This window comes from Acomys minous (assembly GCF_964271855.1).
Source record: "Acomys minous genome assembly, contig: SUPER_14_unloc_1, whole genome shotgun sequence".
Lineage (NCBI taxonomy): Eukaryota > Metazoa > Chordata > Mammalia > Rodentia > Muridae > Acomys > Acomys minous.
This window is the reverse complement of record NW_028182185.1, coordinates 26,269-41,670: the sequence shown is the minus strand read 5'-3', so window position 1 is coordinate 41,670 and position 15,402 is coordinate 26,269. Positions and strand designations below refer to the sequence as shown.

At 44.6% G+C, this 15,402-nt stretch overlaps 1 protein-coding gene across 4 annotated transcripts in view; it reads left to right on the top strand.

Annotated features, from left to right (window-relative positions):
• The window catches only part of LOC311583958 (protein arginine N-methyltransferase 9-like), a 31,484-nt gene extending 20,983 nt beyond the window's left edge, over window positions 1-10,501 (top strand). For 3 of the 4 annotated variants that reach the window (XM_084803374.1, XM_084803376.1, XM_084803375.1), the window contains 3 exons: window positions 4,309-4,462; window positions 8,375-8,497; window positions 8,770-10,501. In XM_084803374.1, coding sequence (XP_084659500.1) covers window positions 4,309-4,462; window positions 8,375-8,497; window positions 8,770-8,985 — 493 coding nt within the window. In that variant the 3' untranslated portion in view covers window positions 8,986-10,501. The remainder of the gene's footprint in view (window positions 1-4,308; window positions 4,463-8,374; window positions 8,498-8,769) is intronic. The other variant, XR_014774730.1, reaches the window with a different exon arrangement.
• The last annotated feature ends 4,901 nt before the right edge of the window (window positions 10,502-15,402 follow it).

Here is a 15,402-nt window from a genome sequence, read left to right as displayed (position 1 = left end):
ATGAACCTATAGAGGGTGCTGACGAGGAGCCGAAGGAGTGCTGCGTGGGAGTGTGCAGAGTGTCGGTGTCTGCCCTTCACACGCTGAGCTGCACAGGAGCCCTCAACTCTGTCCCTTTGGAGTGGCATGGCTTCATTCTGTATGGGCAGCACTGGGTGTTAGTGATAATTTAACCTGGCGTTGAGACCAGGCAGGGGAAGAGGACAAAGGCCCAACCCCTAGTCACTTGTTCTTTCTGGAGAACAAACCTGAGCCTCTGGTAGTCCCTAGCCCCTGGAATGGCCTTGATATACAGAAGATATTCTTAGCATTTCCTTGACTCTGAGAAGCCTCCTCTTTTAAGAGTTTTGTGCTAAAAACAACAAAACAGCAGAAAGCCAAGATACAGATCAAACACAATGTTAGTATAAGTCATGATCGCCCTATGTGTCTTCTGTTTGGCCGTTTCTGAATGAGTGAGTTTGTCTTTAAATTTTTTTTTTTAGATTTATGTATTTTATTTTTAAAAGATTTATTTATTTATTATTATGTATATGTATACAGAGCTCTGCCTGCATGTACACCTGCAGGCCAGAAGAGGGCACCAGATCACATTATAGATGGTTGTGAGCCCCCATGTGGTTGCTGGGAATTGAACTCATGACCTCTGGAAGAGCAGTCAGTGCTCTTAACCGCTGAGCCATCTCTCCAGCCCCAGATTTATGTATTTTAAATGTCTTAGGTTTGTATGTGGACCACATGCATGCCTAATGCTTGGAGAGATCAGAAGAGGACATGGGGTCCCCTGGAGCTGGAGTTACAGATGGTTGTGAACCACCATGTGGGTGCTGGGAATTGAATTCGGGTCCTCTGCAAGAGCAGCAAATGCTCCTAACAGCTGAGCTCTGTCTCCAGCATCCCATTTCTGCGTGCTGGCCTTTGTAGTGAGCCAGTACATAGAGGTAATGTGTTTTCCTTAGTTCTATGAGCCACCTTAGCAGATTATCAGAAGCTTCCCTCAGAGAGGGAGTTGTGCGAATACCGCATGTGTATTAGTGACGGTTGCACTGTTCCAGACACCTGGGCTTTAGTGGCGGCATCTGAAGTGGGCCACTCACACGGCACTGAAGTCTTTAACTGTGTGACATGGGTACATCGTGTTAGAAGTGACTGGAATCATAAGGTACTCTGCTGATTTGGAGAACTAATTACTTGCCTGCGTTTGGGAGAAATCCTCTTTCCAGTTTGGTGTGAGAAGTTTTAATAAATAAGGGAAAGCGCTTCTTAAGGTAAAAGTCAAGTTCGGCAGTGGTGAGCTGCTCTGCTATCCACACACTACAAAGAGAAACCTAGTATGATGTCAGTGCCTGCTAAATGGCCCATTTAATAACAGTCAAAACCCAAGTTAGAGTGCACTGTTTTTTTTTAAAATTAATTAATTTATGTATTGTAGAGTATTCTGCCTGCTTGTGTGCCTGCAGGCCAGAAGAGGTCACCAGATCTCATTATAGATGGTTGTGAGCCACCATATGGTTGCTGGGAATTGAACTCAGGATCTTTGGAAGAAGAGCCAGTGCTCTTAACCTCTGAGCCATCTCTCCAGCCCAGAGTGCATTGTTACCATTCTTAGAACTTTTCTTGAGCTTCCAAATTTGGGAAATTAAAAAAAAAAAAAAAAGTAAATTGGCAGAAATTTAACAAGAAAATTAACAAGGGTAATTTCATTATAGCTCACAAGCTAATAGGAAGGGCTTTGTTGAGAGCCATGCCTCTTTAAGAGGTGAGTAACTGAGGTTGACTACAGACTCTCCCTCGAACTCAAACAAGTTGTTCAGAAGAGTGTAGGATGAGCATAGGGCCAGCAGGTCCCAGATGCCTCCTAGATGTAGAGTGTCAGACTGGTAAGGGTAAGTCACGACCCTGAACCAGGCTAGGTCCTCTCTACTCAACGATTAAGCCTGGAGTCAGCCCTGTGTACGTGGTTCCACCTGGGAATGGGTGCTTCCATCACTTGCCCTTGCTATTCTGTTTCTAATAGCACGTGCTGAGTGTCTTCATCATTTGCACCTTCCTCTGCTGTGAAGGCTCTGTAGATAAACACAAAGTGTGCTCATCTGGTTAATCTAGCTCTTGAGCTTGGCTTGAGCGATGCGCCCCTGCCCCTCCGTGAGTGCCAGCTCTGCAGGCAGGCTGCTGCTGTACCTGTGTGCTGCACACTAAGCTCTGCACCTCCATTTGGACTGCAAGGACTTTATCCACTCGCTTGTCTTCACGGCCCCTAAGTCTTAACAATCTATTTAGGGAAGTTACGTAGGAAAAATTTAAACACGCATATAATCTTTCAGATATGTACAAACTGGTCAGATGGCTAGTCTGCAGTTTTTAAAAAGTAGATCCTTACGTCTTTAACTTGGGTATAAAATTTACTGTGAGAGATGCTCAATATGGTACATTGCCCACCTTTCTGTAGTCCCTGCTCTGGAAGTTTAATTAAAAGATATTCCAAAAAACTCAGTAAGAACAAGGTTTGATGTTTGAAAATGTGACAGATAAGGAATGGTTTCATTTGGTCTTAGAAACCTTACTCTTCTATTTCTTGTAGAGCGATTTAAATTGTAAACATGACTGCTCTGGCAAGAGATCACAGCCAAAGACTTTCTAGGTCTGTGTGATCTGGCTGGAATAAAGACACGCCTTTAATTCCTGGAGACAGAGGCAAGCATATCTCTGTGTTCAAGGCCAGCCTGGTATAGAGCAAGTTTTGGCTAGAGAAAAACTTAGGTCCAGGCATGGTGGAATGTGCCTTTAATCCCAGAACTCAAGAGAGAGAGGCATGCAGATCTGAGTTCTAGTCAGTGCTGTTCAGGTCGTTCGGTTTCGTCAGTCAATTGAGAAGCAGTGCAGTGGAGTTTGTGGCAGTTCAGTTTGTGGAATTCAGTGGTGGTTTTTACCGGGAGAGTTTTACAGAGAGAGGTTGAAGACACAGGTGAAGACAGAATGAGCCAGAGAATGAGAAGAAGCCAGAAGATTAGAAAAAGATTGCTAGAGTTAGTTTGAGGCCAAGCAGAGCAATTCAGTGAGAAACAGAGAAGCTAGGTTGAATCAGTCAGCTGTGAGAGGAGTTTGAGCCAGAACAGCTGAGTTGAGCCAGCCAGCCAGAGTTCAGAAAGAACTAGAAAGGGTGAGCTTATTCAGCACTAAGTCTCAGAGGATGAAACATTCTAGACCTAGATAGGATTGTGTGGAGGTGAGACGCTTCCAGCTCTAGGCCGTGGTTAGCAGACAGAGGCAGTAAGCCTGAGACAACAATTATAACTAGGAGAATAAACGTTATATAACAATTTCTGCTTCCTTTTATGGCTCAGGTATGAAAAACAATACCCATGGTAGTTTTAGTGCCCTTAACTAAAGCCTCCGAATTCTTGGTACAGGAACACCTGGTACCCACATGCAGGGAATGCCAGCGTCCCACCAGGCACTTAATTTCTGCTCATAATTCTCTTTCCAGGTACAGCCTACTTAAGATACTTTCTAATAACCATATGCAGAGTTGTTAATACCATTTTGTGGGACTCAGGGGAGAATGAAGATGAATGTGCAGTTGCATGGGAAAGGGTTTTGTTAACCTTTGTCTTGCTTTGCTTCCTAGAATATTTCAGTTTGCGTGTATATTTGCATTTGGAAGGTTTAATCCTTCACAGTGAATCATTTCAGACTTCCCAGAGAAGTTACAGAATAGTTCAGAGAACTGACCAAATGCTCTGTACCCTCATATACTAAACCATTCATAGTGGTGATGGTGTGAGACTATCCTGTTAGCCGTCCAACTTTCACCTTGCCTGAACTGCTTAGGACCATCAGTGTTGCAGCTCCTTACACATAATGATCACTGGTGGAGGAAGCTTGTCTACACATGAGGTTTATTACTATTTCATATGCATCTTACACAGTCTTAAAGTAGCTGTACAGGATTTTTAGTGCATTCATATTTTTATGGAAACCTATTCATGAAGTCATATATAGAATTTTCCATATATTGTATAACTGTTCGAAAAGTACTGGATTTTGGAATATTTGGATCTTTATGTAGGGAGGGTTCACTCACTGTTAATGATTGCAGCCTATAACTAAAAATTTACCTTAGTCTGGCTCCTGAGTTAACAGTCCAAATTTGACTTCTTGGGCAACTATTTCATGTGATTTAAAATTTGAGCTATTAGCCAATAATGACTACATATCATTTACACTTCACTAATTCATGATGCTTGCTTATTTATAGTTATAAAACAGGGAATTAAAAGGCTTTTAAAGACATTTGCCCTTCTTCAGGTGTTTACTGCAGTCTGGAGGCAAGATCTTCCCCCAGTACGTGCTGATGTTTGGGATGCTGCTGGAGTCCCAGACACTGGTAGAAGAGAGTGCTGTCCAAGGAACAGAACACACTCTTGGGTTAAACATAGCACCTTTTATTAACCAGTTTCAGGTAAGTGTCAGAGAGCTGGTCAGCCAAGATGTCACTGTCTCCCTCCGCCCTTGAGGTTTTACCTAGTGAGTGGGTTTAGCTGGGTTAGAAAGGCAGCCGGTCTCCTGGAGTAAAGGACCACATCACAGATGAAAATCAGCCTGAGGGTTAGAATAACCAAGGACTTTGTCATGAATGCAGACTAAAGTTTATCACTTTCCTCTGAATCCCTGTTCCAGATTGAAAATAAAACCGGAGCTCTTAGACTTCGAGAAAGGGCTGTACTTGTGTAACAAAGAAGCCCCCAGAAGCCTGTGTCCTAAGCTTGCGTTTCTGTAGTGAGACCTCAGGTGACTAAGGATTGGCCTGGGCAGCTGAAGCCCAGGTCTAGGCCGTCTGTCTGTAGGCAGCAGGGACATGTGGAGCTCAAGACAGGGAGGTGAGTTTCAGGTTAAGAAACAAGGAGTTAGGATTTAGAGAGAGAGTGGAAATGTCCCAGGTGCTAGGAACGACGAGCACACCCGTGCGTGAGTTTAACGTGTGTCTAGACAGAGTGCCAGGGAAGCCACGTGTGGCTGAGGATGGGGTGGAGCGGATACTGCCATACAAGCCAAAGCAGAATTCTGAAAAGCGGGATACTGAGTAGCAGTTGAAATGATGCCTGAAGGTATAATTAGTAAGCTCTTAGGATGCTGGTAGGAGTTCTGTGACAGAGCCAACTGAGGAATAAATTGATTAACTGCTTTTGGAGGCGGTTGGCTAACCAGGGTTTTAGTTAGCTGAATATCTCTCTTGTGAAGACTTAATAAAGAGAGCATATTTATCACAAGATAGAGATGCTTAAGCTGTGTCTGTTCATGTTTCCAAAAGGCCACCATCTATCTTTCCAGTGTAATTTTTTTGTTTTGTTTTGTTTTTCGAGACAGGGTGTCTCTGTGTATCCTTGGCTGTCCTAGACTCGCTTTGTAGACCAGGCTGGCCTCGAACTCACAGCGATCCGCCTGCCTCTGCCTCCTGAGTGCTGGGATTAAAGGCGTGCGCCACCACTGCCCAGCTTCTACTGTAACTTTTAAGAGAATGACTTAGTTTGGTTTATGCATGTGTGTTTTGTGTGTGCGTTGCTCACAGAGTCTAGAAGAGGATATCAGGTGTGGAGCTAGAGTGGCAGGTGGTTGTGACCCTGCATGGGTGCTGGGAACTGAGCCCAGGCCTCTGGCAGAGCAGCGAGCACTCTTGGCTGCTGGGTGTCTCTCCATCCCCTGCCTGTCTTGCTCTTTCATTCCCACTTGGTCCTGGCTCCGGCAGTTCTTCAGTGTGAGCAGAGTCTCCCCGGGCCATGCTGCCCGTTCACTGTACTGCCTGTTTCATGGCCACTCTGTCCTTAACAGCGTAGAGCCTTATAGTCTGTCTGTTTTCATATAATTGAAGGATTACCCTCCGTCCCCCGTTGTTCTTGGGTGATCCTGTCCTGGCTAAGCCCCACCCTCTGTGTTTCTATGTAACACCCTACAGATGACCCTTAATGCCGTGCTCTCACTTTAGTTGATGGCTGCTTATCTAAAGAGACCCCGTAACCTTTCTTGGCAGTTTTATATTTTATAGTCTTTTTACTCTTTGCCTTAGGTAGTGTCTCCTCTCTTACAGTGGTAAACTACTTGATAAGTGCGTGAACCAATGAAACAAAAGCAGAAGTTGTTAAAAGAATATAGTTCATTAAAAATCATTTAACAAATGTTTATTGAGCACCTACTACACGAACTGTTTGTTTGTTGTTTGTTTGTTTGGAGATAGGGTCTGATGTAGCCCAGAGGGCTTCAGTATGTAGCCAGGGAGAACCTTGACCTCCTGATCCCCCGGTTTCCATCTTCCCAGGCCTAGAATTAGAGACATTCCCAAGTTAGGTGTATGTATTAGTTACTAGTTGCTACAACAAAATACCTGAAAAAGGAATCTTAAAGTTTGAGGAACACAGTCCACCATGGCAGAAAATTTCATGGAGCTATGGCTGCAGGTCCAGGCAGTCAGACTACGGTGCCTTTCCCAGTACCAGTTAACCCCAGTGCAGGCATGGCTAGAAGGAAGCCTGAGCCCCCATGGGTGCTGCAAGTCAAGTAAACAGGCAGCCTGAAATCCTTCCCTATGCTACACTCCCTCCAGGGAGAGTGAGTCATGCTTCCTTAAACGACAGGCCTACTGCCCCATGTATGCAGCATGCCACCTTTGATTGGGTCAGGAATATCTCCCTCACAGGAGGCTTGAACCAGAATTGCTGTCTCCATGTACGTTGTTGCCATCTCTGTGTGAAACAGGTATCCCAGTATAAACCAAGGGTGCATGATGGGAGCAGGGTCTCTCTATGGACAGGGAGTAGGAGCATGGCCAGCGTGGTCAGGCTTCAGCAGGTTGGCAGCCAACCCGGACATCAGGTTAACTCTGGCCATTGACATAGACAGCCAGGCAGGGAGGTCCCAAGAGAGAATACACATCCATGCAAAACACTTTTATAGCCAATGAGAAGACCACTTAAAACTGTGTGAGCCCAACAGCGAAGTTTGCGGAAATTAATGCTCTTAACAGAGATGGCAGTGGGCAGCACCGATTGGCCTGCTATGAGTAGGAACCTGTAGTCTCTGACTACGAGGGGGGTTGGTAGACTGATTCAGGTCACCAAGGAACAGCAACAACAACAAAAATGGTGGGAGCCCATGGGCACATCAGTTATTGTCAGCTCCTTGAAAAAGCCGTATGTCCATCATCTCTGCTTTCGAGTGCAAGATTAAACGGGAGAAGGCCCTTCACCAGACATCTTCTCATCTTCTGAGTCCAAAGAGTCCCTGTCCAGCACCTCTCCTTGTTCGTCTTCAGGCTCAGGGCCTCCACAGGGACTACAGACTTCTTAGTCAACCAGCTGTGCCGTGGCAGAAAGGGGCAAGACCTTCAACTCCAACATCCCCGCTCTACAGTCAGGTTCATAAGGCGGAGTTTTATAGATTGGATGTAGAATGTAAGAGAGGACCAGGAAGGACACTTATCATTTGTTGGTGTGCTCAGCTGTGCTGTGTAGGTGTCAGGAGGGGTTGTTGAGCAGCTGGATAAGGCTCAAAGCTCTAGGCTGAGCATGTGAATTGGGCAGTCAGTATCATATAGACAGCATTTAAAACCACAGGCAGACGGAACGGTAGGGGTGTGCAGAACATGGCTTGAGACCTGAGTTCAGAGAACTTGAAAGGCTATGAGCTCTAGATTGACGGTGACAGGCCAGGCCAGGAGGTTTGGCTGAGAAACAAAAGTGGGAACAGTCTGTAAGGTGTGAGTAGATCTGTAGATCTGTCTGTAAGAGGATTCCTGTCCCAGGCATTGAGAAGTGGCAATGGAGGGTTCTCAGTTACCAGCGTAAACAGGAGCAGATGGCACAGTGAGGAAGAGGGAGTGAATGCCTAGGAAAGCTGGCCCTGTCTGTGGCCAGTCTCACCATGAAGATTGAACCCAGAAGGAGAGCATCTTCTAAGCAGCCCTGTCGTTTTATTTTAAATGAGAGTGTGTGCCACCGTGTCCGGCTGAGTTTGGTGCCTCTGATGAAGCACAGTAGTACTTACTGTTAGACTGTCTGCTTGCTAGCTCACACATTCTAGGTACAAATGGTTTTGGAATTGTTTGGCCACTTAAAAGTTGATGTGTTTTTATCCAAGAGAAAGGCCTGTAGGTAAGAACCCAGTGCACGAGCTAGTTCATTCCTCCTGAAAACCTGGTCACGACCACAGCAAAGTTAGCTCATTCATTCCTCCTGAAAACCTGGCCATGAAGCTTCATGCCTTAGGTTGATGCATAAAGTAAAGGATAAAAAGTTTTGTCATAAGGAGCTAATTATAAGTCGAGTACAGAGGGAACCCTCACTGTGAAAACAATAAAAGCGAATGTTCCCTCTTTCTTCAGGTGCCTATTCGTGTGTGTTTGGATTTATCTTCGTTGCCATGTACCCCTTTAAGCCAGCCAGTGGAGCTCCTTAGAGTAGACCTGATGACTCCATATTTGAACACTTCCAGGAGAGAAGTAAAGGTAAGGACAGCTACAGGGGGGTCACTCTTCCCATGCAAAACATGGAACTGAAATGACGGGCACTATACTTACACGGTCTGTCATTTCCTTTGAAGATTTAAATCTGAATTTCTAGACAACATACAAAAATAGGTTAGATAAACATTAGAGTCTACAACTAGTTACTAAATTTGAATGCATGGTTAAATGTATTTCTAGTTCCTGTGTTCAAATTGATTCAAAAGAGAAGACTTACTTTCCTCGATGAAATGTTCAAAATTCACTTTCTGCAGGTCCGTGCTTGTAGGTCTGGACGAGTAACTGCTGTTCCGTTTTGGTTTCATTTGTGCCTTGATGATGATGTCAGGCTGGACACCTCAGGCGAAGCCTCCCACTGGAAGCAAGCTGCGGTGGTTCTGGATAATCCCATCCAAGTGCAAGCGGGGGAGGAACTTGTTCTCAGTGTTGAGCATCACAAAAGCAACGTCAGTATCACAGTGAAGCAGTGAGACTCCAGTCATGAAATGGATGCACAAGCTCCTCGAATGGTCCAGCATGTCTAAGGGTGGCCTTAATAAAGCACTCGGTAAAGGGCTTAAAGTGGATCGTTATTCTAAAGTGTAGGCTTTGCCCTCTGGAAAAGGATACGTCTTTGGTTTCTTCAGATTAAGAAGCCATTTTGGTGGACTTCATAGGGATTTAAAAGATGTCTGCCTTCTTGCCGTGTCAGTTAAGACTTAGAGATCTTATCTTACAGTGGGGCAACATCTAGGCTTCCAGTGCAGACTGACAGCAGTGGCTGTGAGCCAGGCCTTGCTTCTGTTAGATATTAAAGAGCAAAGGGCTTCGGAAGAAATGTCCGCCATAGGCATTTTTCCCTTCTCTACTTGGGCAAGAAGATTAAACGCTGGTGGCAAACAAACACTTAAAAATGCTAACGCAGAATTTCTCTAAGTTTTGATTTGAGTGCTCTGTTGCAAAGCTCTGTGACTCCATGGGATCCCATCTTTAATTGCTGGTGTTACTTTCTGAGCAGCCTGAGGGCTCCTCAGGGACTCCTCGTCTGTGTCTGCATCTCGAACTGCTTCCCCTGCTTTTGATTTTTGCTGAGTGTTTTGATCCTGTTCCTCTCTGTCTCCGCTCTCTTTCTGTCCTGCTTTCCTCTCCCTTCTCTCCTCTCCTCTTTCCTCTCTTTTCTCCTCTCTCTCCTTTCCTTTCTTTCTTTCTTTGTTCCCTCCTTCCTTCATTTTTTCTTTTCTTTGGACAGGGACCTATATACCCCAGGCTAGTCTCAAATTAGCTGTGTATCTGAAGGTGACCTTTCCTTTCTGCATCTCCTATCTATTTCCTAAATGCTGAGGTACAGGTGTGTTCCACCATACCTGCTTTATGCGCTGCTGGGGACCAAGCTCAGTGCTGTGGGCATGCTGCGCCCCATCTCTTGTTCATCCTCGCAGAGAGCCATCTCAGCGTCACTGAGTCGTCCTATTTCATTAAGTTACTTCTTTCCAACCACTACTTTTAGGTTTGGTTTGTTTTTATTCCTTCAAGACTTAGGGTGTACTGTTATTTATTTGAGATCCTCTGTTGTTTTTAATACGGGCATGTTTAGCAACAACTTTACTCTTACAAATGCTTTTGTTAGCTGGGCAATGGTGGCACATGCCTTTAATCCCAACACTCGGGAGACAGAGGCAGGCAGATCTCTATGAGCCTGAAGCTGTCTTGGTCTACAGAGTGAATTCCAGGCCCACCAGGGCTACACAGAGAAACCCTGTCTTGAAAAACCAACTGCCCCCCAAAAAGAAATGGCTTTTGTTATGTCTCATTGGTATTAGTATGTTCTATCTTCTTTTGCTTTGATTTTACCAATCTTTTGTTGTCTTCTTGATTTCTTCACTGACTGTGTGTTATTAGTGGTATGTTGCTGAATTCCCACAAGTATGGATGCTCTGTAGTCTGCCCTTGCTGTTGATTTTCAGCTTTTAGCATTGTGATCAAAATAAAATAAGTTATTTAAATTTCCCTATGTTTGTCAAGGTTTTCTGTGCTATTATATGACCTATTATGGCCTGTTTTAGAGTCAGTTCTACAGGTTTCTGAGAATGTCTATTCTGAAGTGTTTTGATGGACTGTTCTTGTAGGTTTCTGGGAGGTCTATTGATGTTTGATGTCATTTAGCGCAAGTGTTTATATTTGCCAAGATGGCCTGTCTATTGGTGAGAATGGATAGTGAAGTCACCTACTATGTGTTGGTGTTAATTTGTGACTTTTTATTTATTTGACTTAAAATGTTTATTTCCATGTGGTTTGTGTGTCAGGGGTATGTATGTGCTAGCGTGCGCTCACATACATACACATGCATGCTGGACCCTGAAGTTGATACTGGTCTTTTTCAATCCCTCACTCTTCACTTACTGAGGTTTGTTCTTTTGTTGAATCCAGAGAGCACCAGTTACGTCTAATCTGTCTAGCCAATGTGTGTTGGGGATCCTGACTCTGCCTCCAGAGTGCTGGGATTACAGGCAAGCAGCACATCTGACTGGCTTGATGTCAGTACTCGGCTTCCGTGCTTCAGTCCTGCTCCCTGCATGGCAAGTGTTTTATCCGCTCTGCCTTCTTTGTATCACCTAATTCTTGACTTTACCCTTTGCAATGTTTGTTTGTGGAGTGGGTGCACATGTCAGCTGGGTGCATAGAAGTCTACAGTTTAATGCCTTATGCCTTACGCCTTTTGACTGTCTGATTCTATCAGGCATCAGAACAATGGCACTTGGCTTGCTTCCAGTCCCGCTTGTTTGGAATGCCTTTTCTTTCCTTTCACCCCATGGTACCATCTGTTTATAGTGGAGGCACATTTCTTGGAGACAAACTGCTCATCTGTGTGTTGATGGGGGAATTGGGAGCCTTACTATTCAGAATTATTGAGAAGACACACTGGTCCTATCACTTTGAACTGGCTGGTGTTTTCCTAATCTTATTTGGCTACAGCTGCAGCATACAGTTTTCCCATAGCCTCTTGGGGGGTCTTTGTTTTCCTCAATACAAAAAAATTCTCCCCAGTGTCTTCTGTTAACATGGCTTAGCAGTCTTGGGGAAGTTGGGTCTCTCCCCTGCCCCTCTTCAGCAGCAGCAGTTTGCTGGGTGTCTTACTTAGGGTTTCTATTGCTGGAGATGCCATGACCATGGCAACTCTTATAAAGAAAACCGTTTAACTGGGGCTGGCTTATAGTTCAGAGGCTTAGTCCGTTATTGACATGGCAGGAAGCACAGTGGCACACAGGCAGGCATGGTGCTGGAGAAGGAGTTGAGAGTCCTATATTTTTATCCAAAGGCAGCAGGAAGAGAGTGAGCCACTGGGCCTGACTTGGGCTTCTGAGACCTCAGCGACCACCAGCGACACACTTCGTCCTGTCAGATGGCACCTGCCTCCACAAGGCCACATACATCCTTATCCTTTCAAATCATGCCGTTCCCACGAGCCTGTGGGGACATCTTCCTTCATATTAGCACACTGGGAATAGTAGTCTGAGATGGAGAGTATTGTCTTTCAGACACTGAAAACTTTATTCCTAACTTATCTCTTTTAAACTTTTGTTAAGAAATATGCTAATTTAATGAGCCAGCCTTATAATATGAATTTTTTCTTTTCTTTTTTTCTTCTTCTTTTTTTTTTTTTTTTCAGCTGTAGATATATTTCCCTTGGGTATATTTAGTGTTTTTTTTTTTTTTTTTTTTGAGACAGGGTTTCTCTGTGTAGCCTTGGCTGTCCTGGACTCACTTTGTAGACCAGGCTGGCCTCGAACTCACAGCGATCCGCCTGCCTCTGCCTCCCGAGTGCTGGGATTAAAGGCGTGCGCCACCACGCCCAGCTTATATTTAGTGATTTGACTATAACATAGGAAGTTTGGTATTCTAATGCCTTTAGTACTTGTATGAACATCTTTCCTTAGATGTGGTGTAGTTTCTTGCTATAATTTTATGAAAAATATTTTCCTGTGCCTTTGACATGAAACTGTTTTTTGAGACAGACCTGGCTATCTTGGACTCGGTTTATAGACCAGGCTTGCCTTTAACTCACAGAGATCCTCCTGCCTCTGCCTCTTGAGAGCTGAGATTAAAGGCGTGCATGCCACCTTGCCTGGCCATGAAAACTACTCAATGTCCATGATTTATAGATTTGGTCTTTTCATAGTTCACCATCCTGAGTGTCTCAGGCATACATACATGCATTCATATACACACACACATATACGTATATATACACACATACATACATTACATATATATACACTTACATACATACACACATTACATACATTACATATACACATACATACATACACACATATACATATATACACACACACACACATATACACACATATATATGTGAGAAGTTTATATATATTTTTTCGAGACAGTTTCTCCTAGGTAGCCTTGGCTGTTCTGGAACTATCATTGGAGGGCAGGCTGACCTTGAACTCAAAGAGATCTGCCTGCTTCTGCCTCCCATATGCTAGGATTAGAGGGCAGGGATTGAAGACATGTGCCAACACTGCCCAGCCTAGGCACGTTAAAAAAAAAGATTTTTTTATTTTTTATATATATATATGAGTGCTGCTTTTGCATATACACTTTCATGCCAGAAGAGGGCATTAGATCATATTACAGGTGGTTGTGAGCTACCATGTAGTTGCCAGGAATTGAACTTAGGACCTCTGGAAGATCAGATAGTGTTCTTAACCGCTGAGCCATCTCTCCAGTCCCCCACGTACATTTTAAAAATTAATGTATCTTTGTTACTAAATGAATGTCCAGTTCCTCATTGTCCTCAGGACCTGATATTGTTACCACTGCATGGCCCTTTGTATTGCTCTTTCCACAAGTCTCTTTATTTCAGTTACTGACATTTTCATTTCTGTTGTTTGGGTTTTTTCACTGTTTCTGTTTACTAGGTTCCATTTTCATAGCTTATACTGACCTTCTTTCACTCACTGTTTTCTCGGAATTCAGGAATTTGTGTCTTCCGTTTTGTTTTGTTTTTTGTTTTGTTTTTTGTTTTTTGATAATGTATTTGTAATTATTCATTTGAGTTCTTTGAGGTTTCAGTTAATGTGCTCTCACTAGGTGCAGTTACTGTAGGTTTGGTAGTTTTTACATAGCTTTATTGCCTTGTATTCCAGTTTCCTGTGCTTTTGCCTGAACCTAAACCACTGTTGTTAGGTGGTTGGCTGATCTTTTCCTTTTTTGGTATTGCCTTTGCGCTGGAGACATGGTCCAGCAGTTAACAGCACTGGGGTTCTTGCAGAGGACTTTGGTTCCAATCCTAGAACCTACATGCAGCTCACAACAGTCTGAAATTCCAGTTCCCGAGGATCTGATGTCATCTTCTGGCTTCTGTGGGCACCAGGCACGTGCATGTGCTTAGATTTACATGCAGGTGAAATGTCCATATACATAAAATAAAAAGTACAACTGGAGAGACAGCTTTGCAGTAACATGTGCTGTTCTTGTAGAAGACCTGAGTTTGGTTCCCAGCACCCACACGTGCCTCACAACCATCTGTAACTCTAGGTTCCAGGGGATCTGACCCCCTCATCAGATCAAGCACCAGGCACACAGGTGGTGCACAGTCATATGTACCGTCATAAAAATAAGCTTAAGTTTTTAAAAATTATGTCTTTATCTGGGTGTGGTGATTCACACATTTACTCCCAGCACTCAGGAGGCACAGGCAGGCAGTTTGAGGCCAGCCTGGTGTATAGAGTGAGTTTCAGGATAGCCAAGGCTACACAGAGAAAGCCTGTCTCAAAAACAAACAAACGAACAAAAGCTAGGTGCTATCTTTTTCTGCTAGATTGCTGTTGCTGGCCTGCTCCCCAGAGTAGTCCTCTGACAATAGTGTCTACAGTAATGGCTATCAAGGGGTAGGCCAACTGTGAAAATACTGTAACAGCCAAATAAGAACCAACCATCCCTTAAACGCCATTTTATGAAGTAGAGCGGCACGGATATTTGCTACCATCAGTATGAAGCGGGCGGAAAAGAGCAAGAGTAGTGTTGAGATTTGGGTCAGTAGAGGTAGGGGAGAGGGTGATGAGAACAAGAAGGGGGAGATGACAAGGTTTGTATGAGGTAACAGGACAACCCCAGCTCTTAGGAGGCCGACACAGAGGCCCCACAAACCTGCTCAGGCCGTGCTGTGAGAAGGGAAAATACATAGGAAGGGGGAAGGAGTAGATGCAGAACAACAGCAGAGTCGGCAGGAAGTGATAAATGGTGCGGTGCGCGATGGGGGCAGAGGATGGATGAACGCCATCTGTCCCGTTGGCTGGATCCAGTCTCGTCTAGGCATTTCTGTCCTGTTTGCAGAAGCCTGCTGCGCTCCTGCGTCCTTTCACTGCTAAGTCCTAGCTGTTGGCCACAGGCCTGCGTGTTGCCCTCCACCCCCACCCCCACCCGCGGGGATCTTGTTTGGAGTGCTGCTCTTGCTTCTGGGCGTCCCTTTTGCAGGCTGGGTTACAGATGCTCTGGTCAAGCCTTCGGGAACCTGGTTGCCAATATTGACCCTGTTCTTGTCTATCCAGTGTGCAGCATGCTTATTGCGGTTAGACCAGCCCCAGTCCCAGCTTGCCTCCGCTGCTTGTAGTTAGTTCTTTGTGTAGGGTTGAGGCCTTATGGGCTTTTCCTTGTCCAGTTTTGTCTGTTGTTGCTCAATTCATGTTCGGGCAGTCAAGCTGATGAGACTTGACATTACTTATTAGGAGACACAATCGCACAGCGAACTCCCAGGTCCTCTGCTTCCTACAGTCTCTGCTTCACAATTCTACTATGTTCCCTGAGCCTTAGGTGTTTTGTAGATATATCCTTTGGGACTGGGCTCTACAGCTCTGCATTTTGATTGGTTATGGTTTTCTGTAATT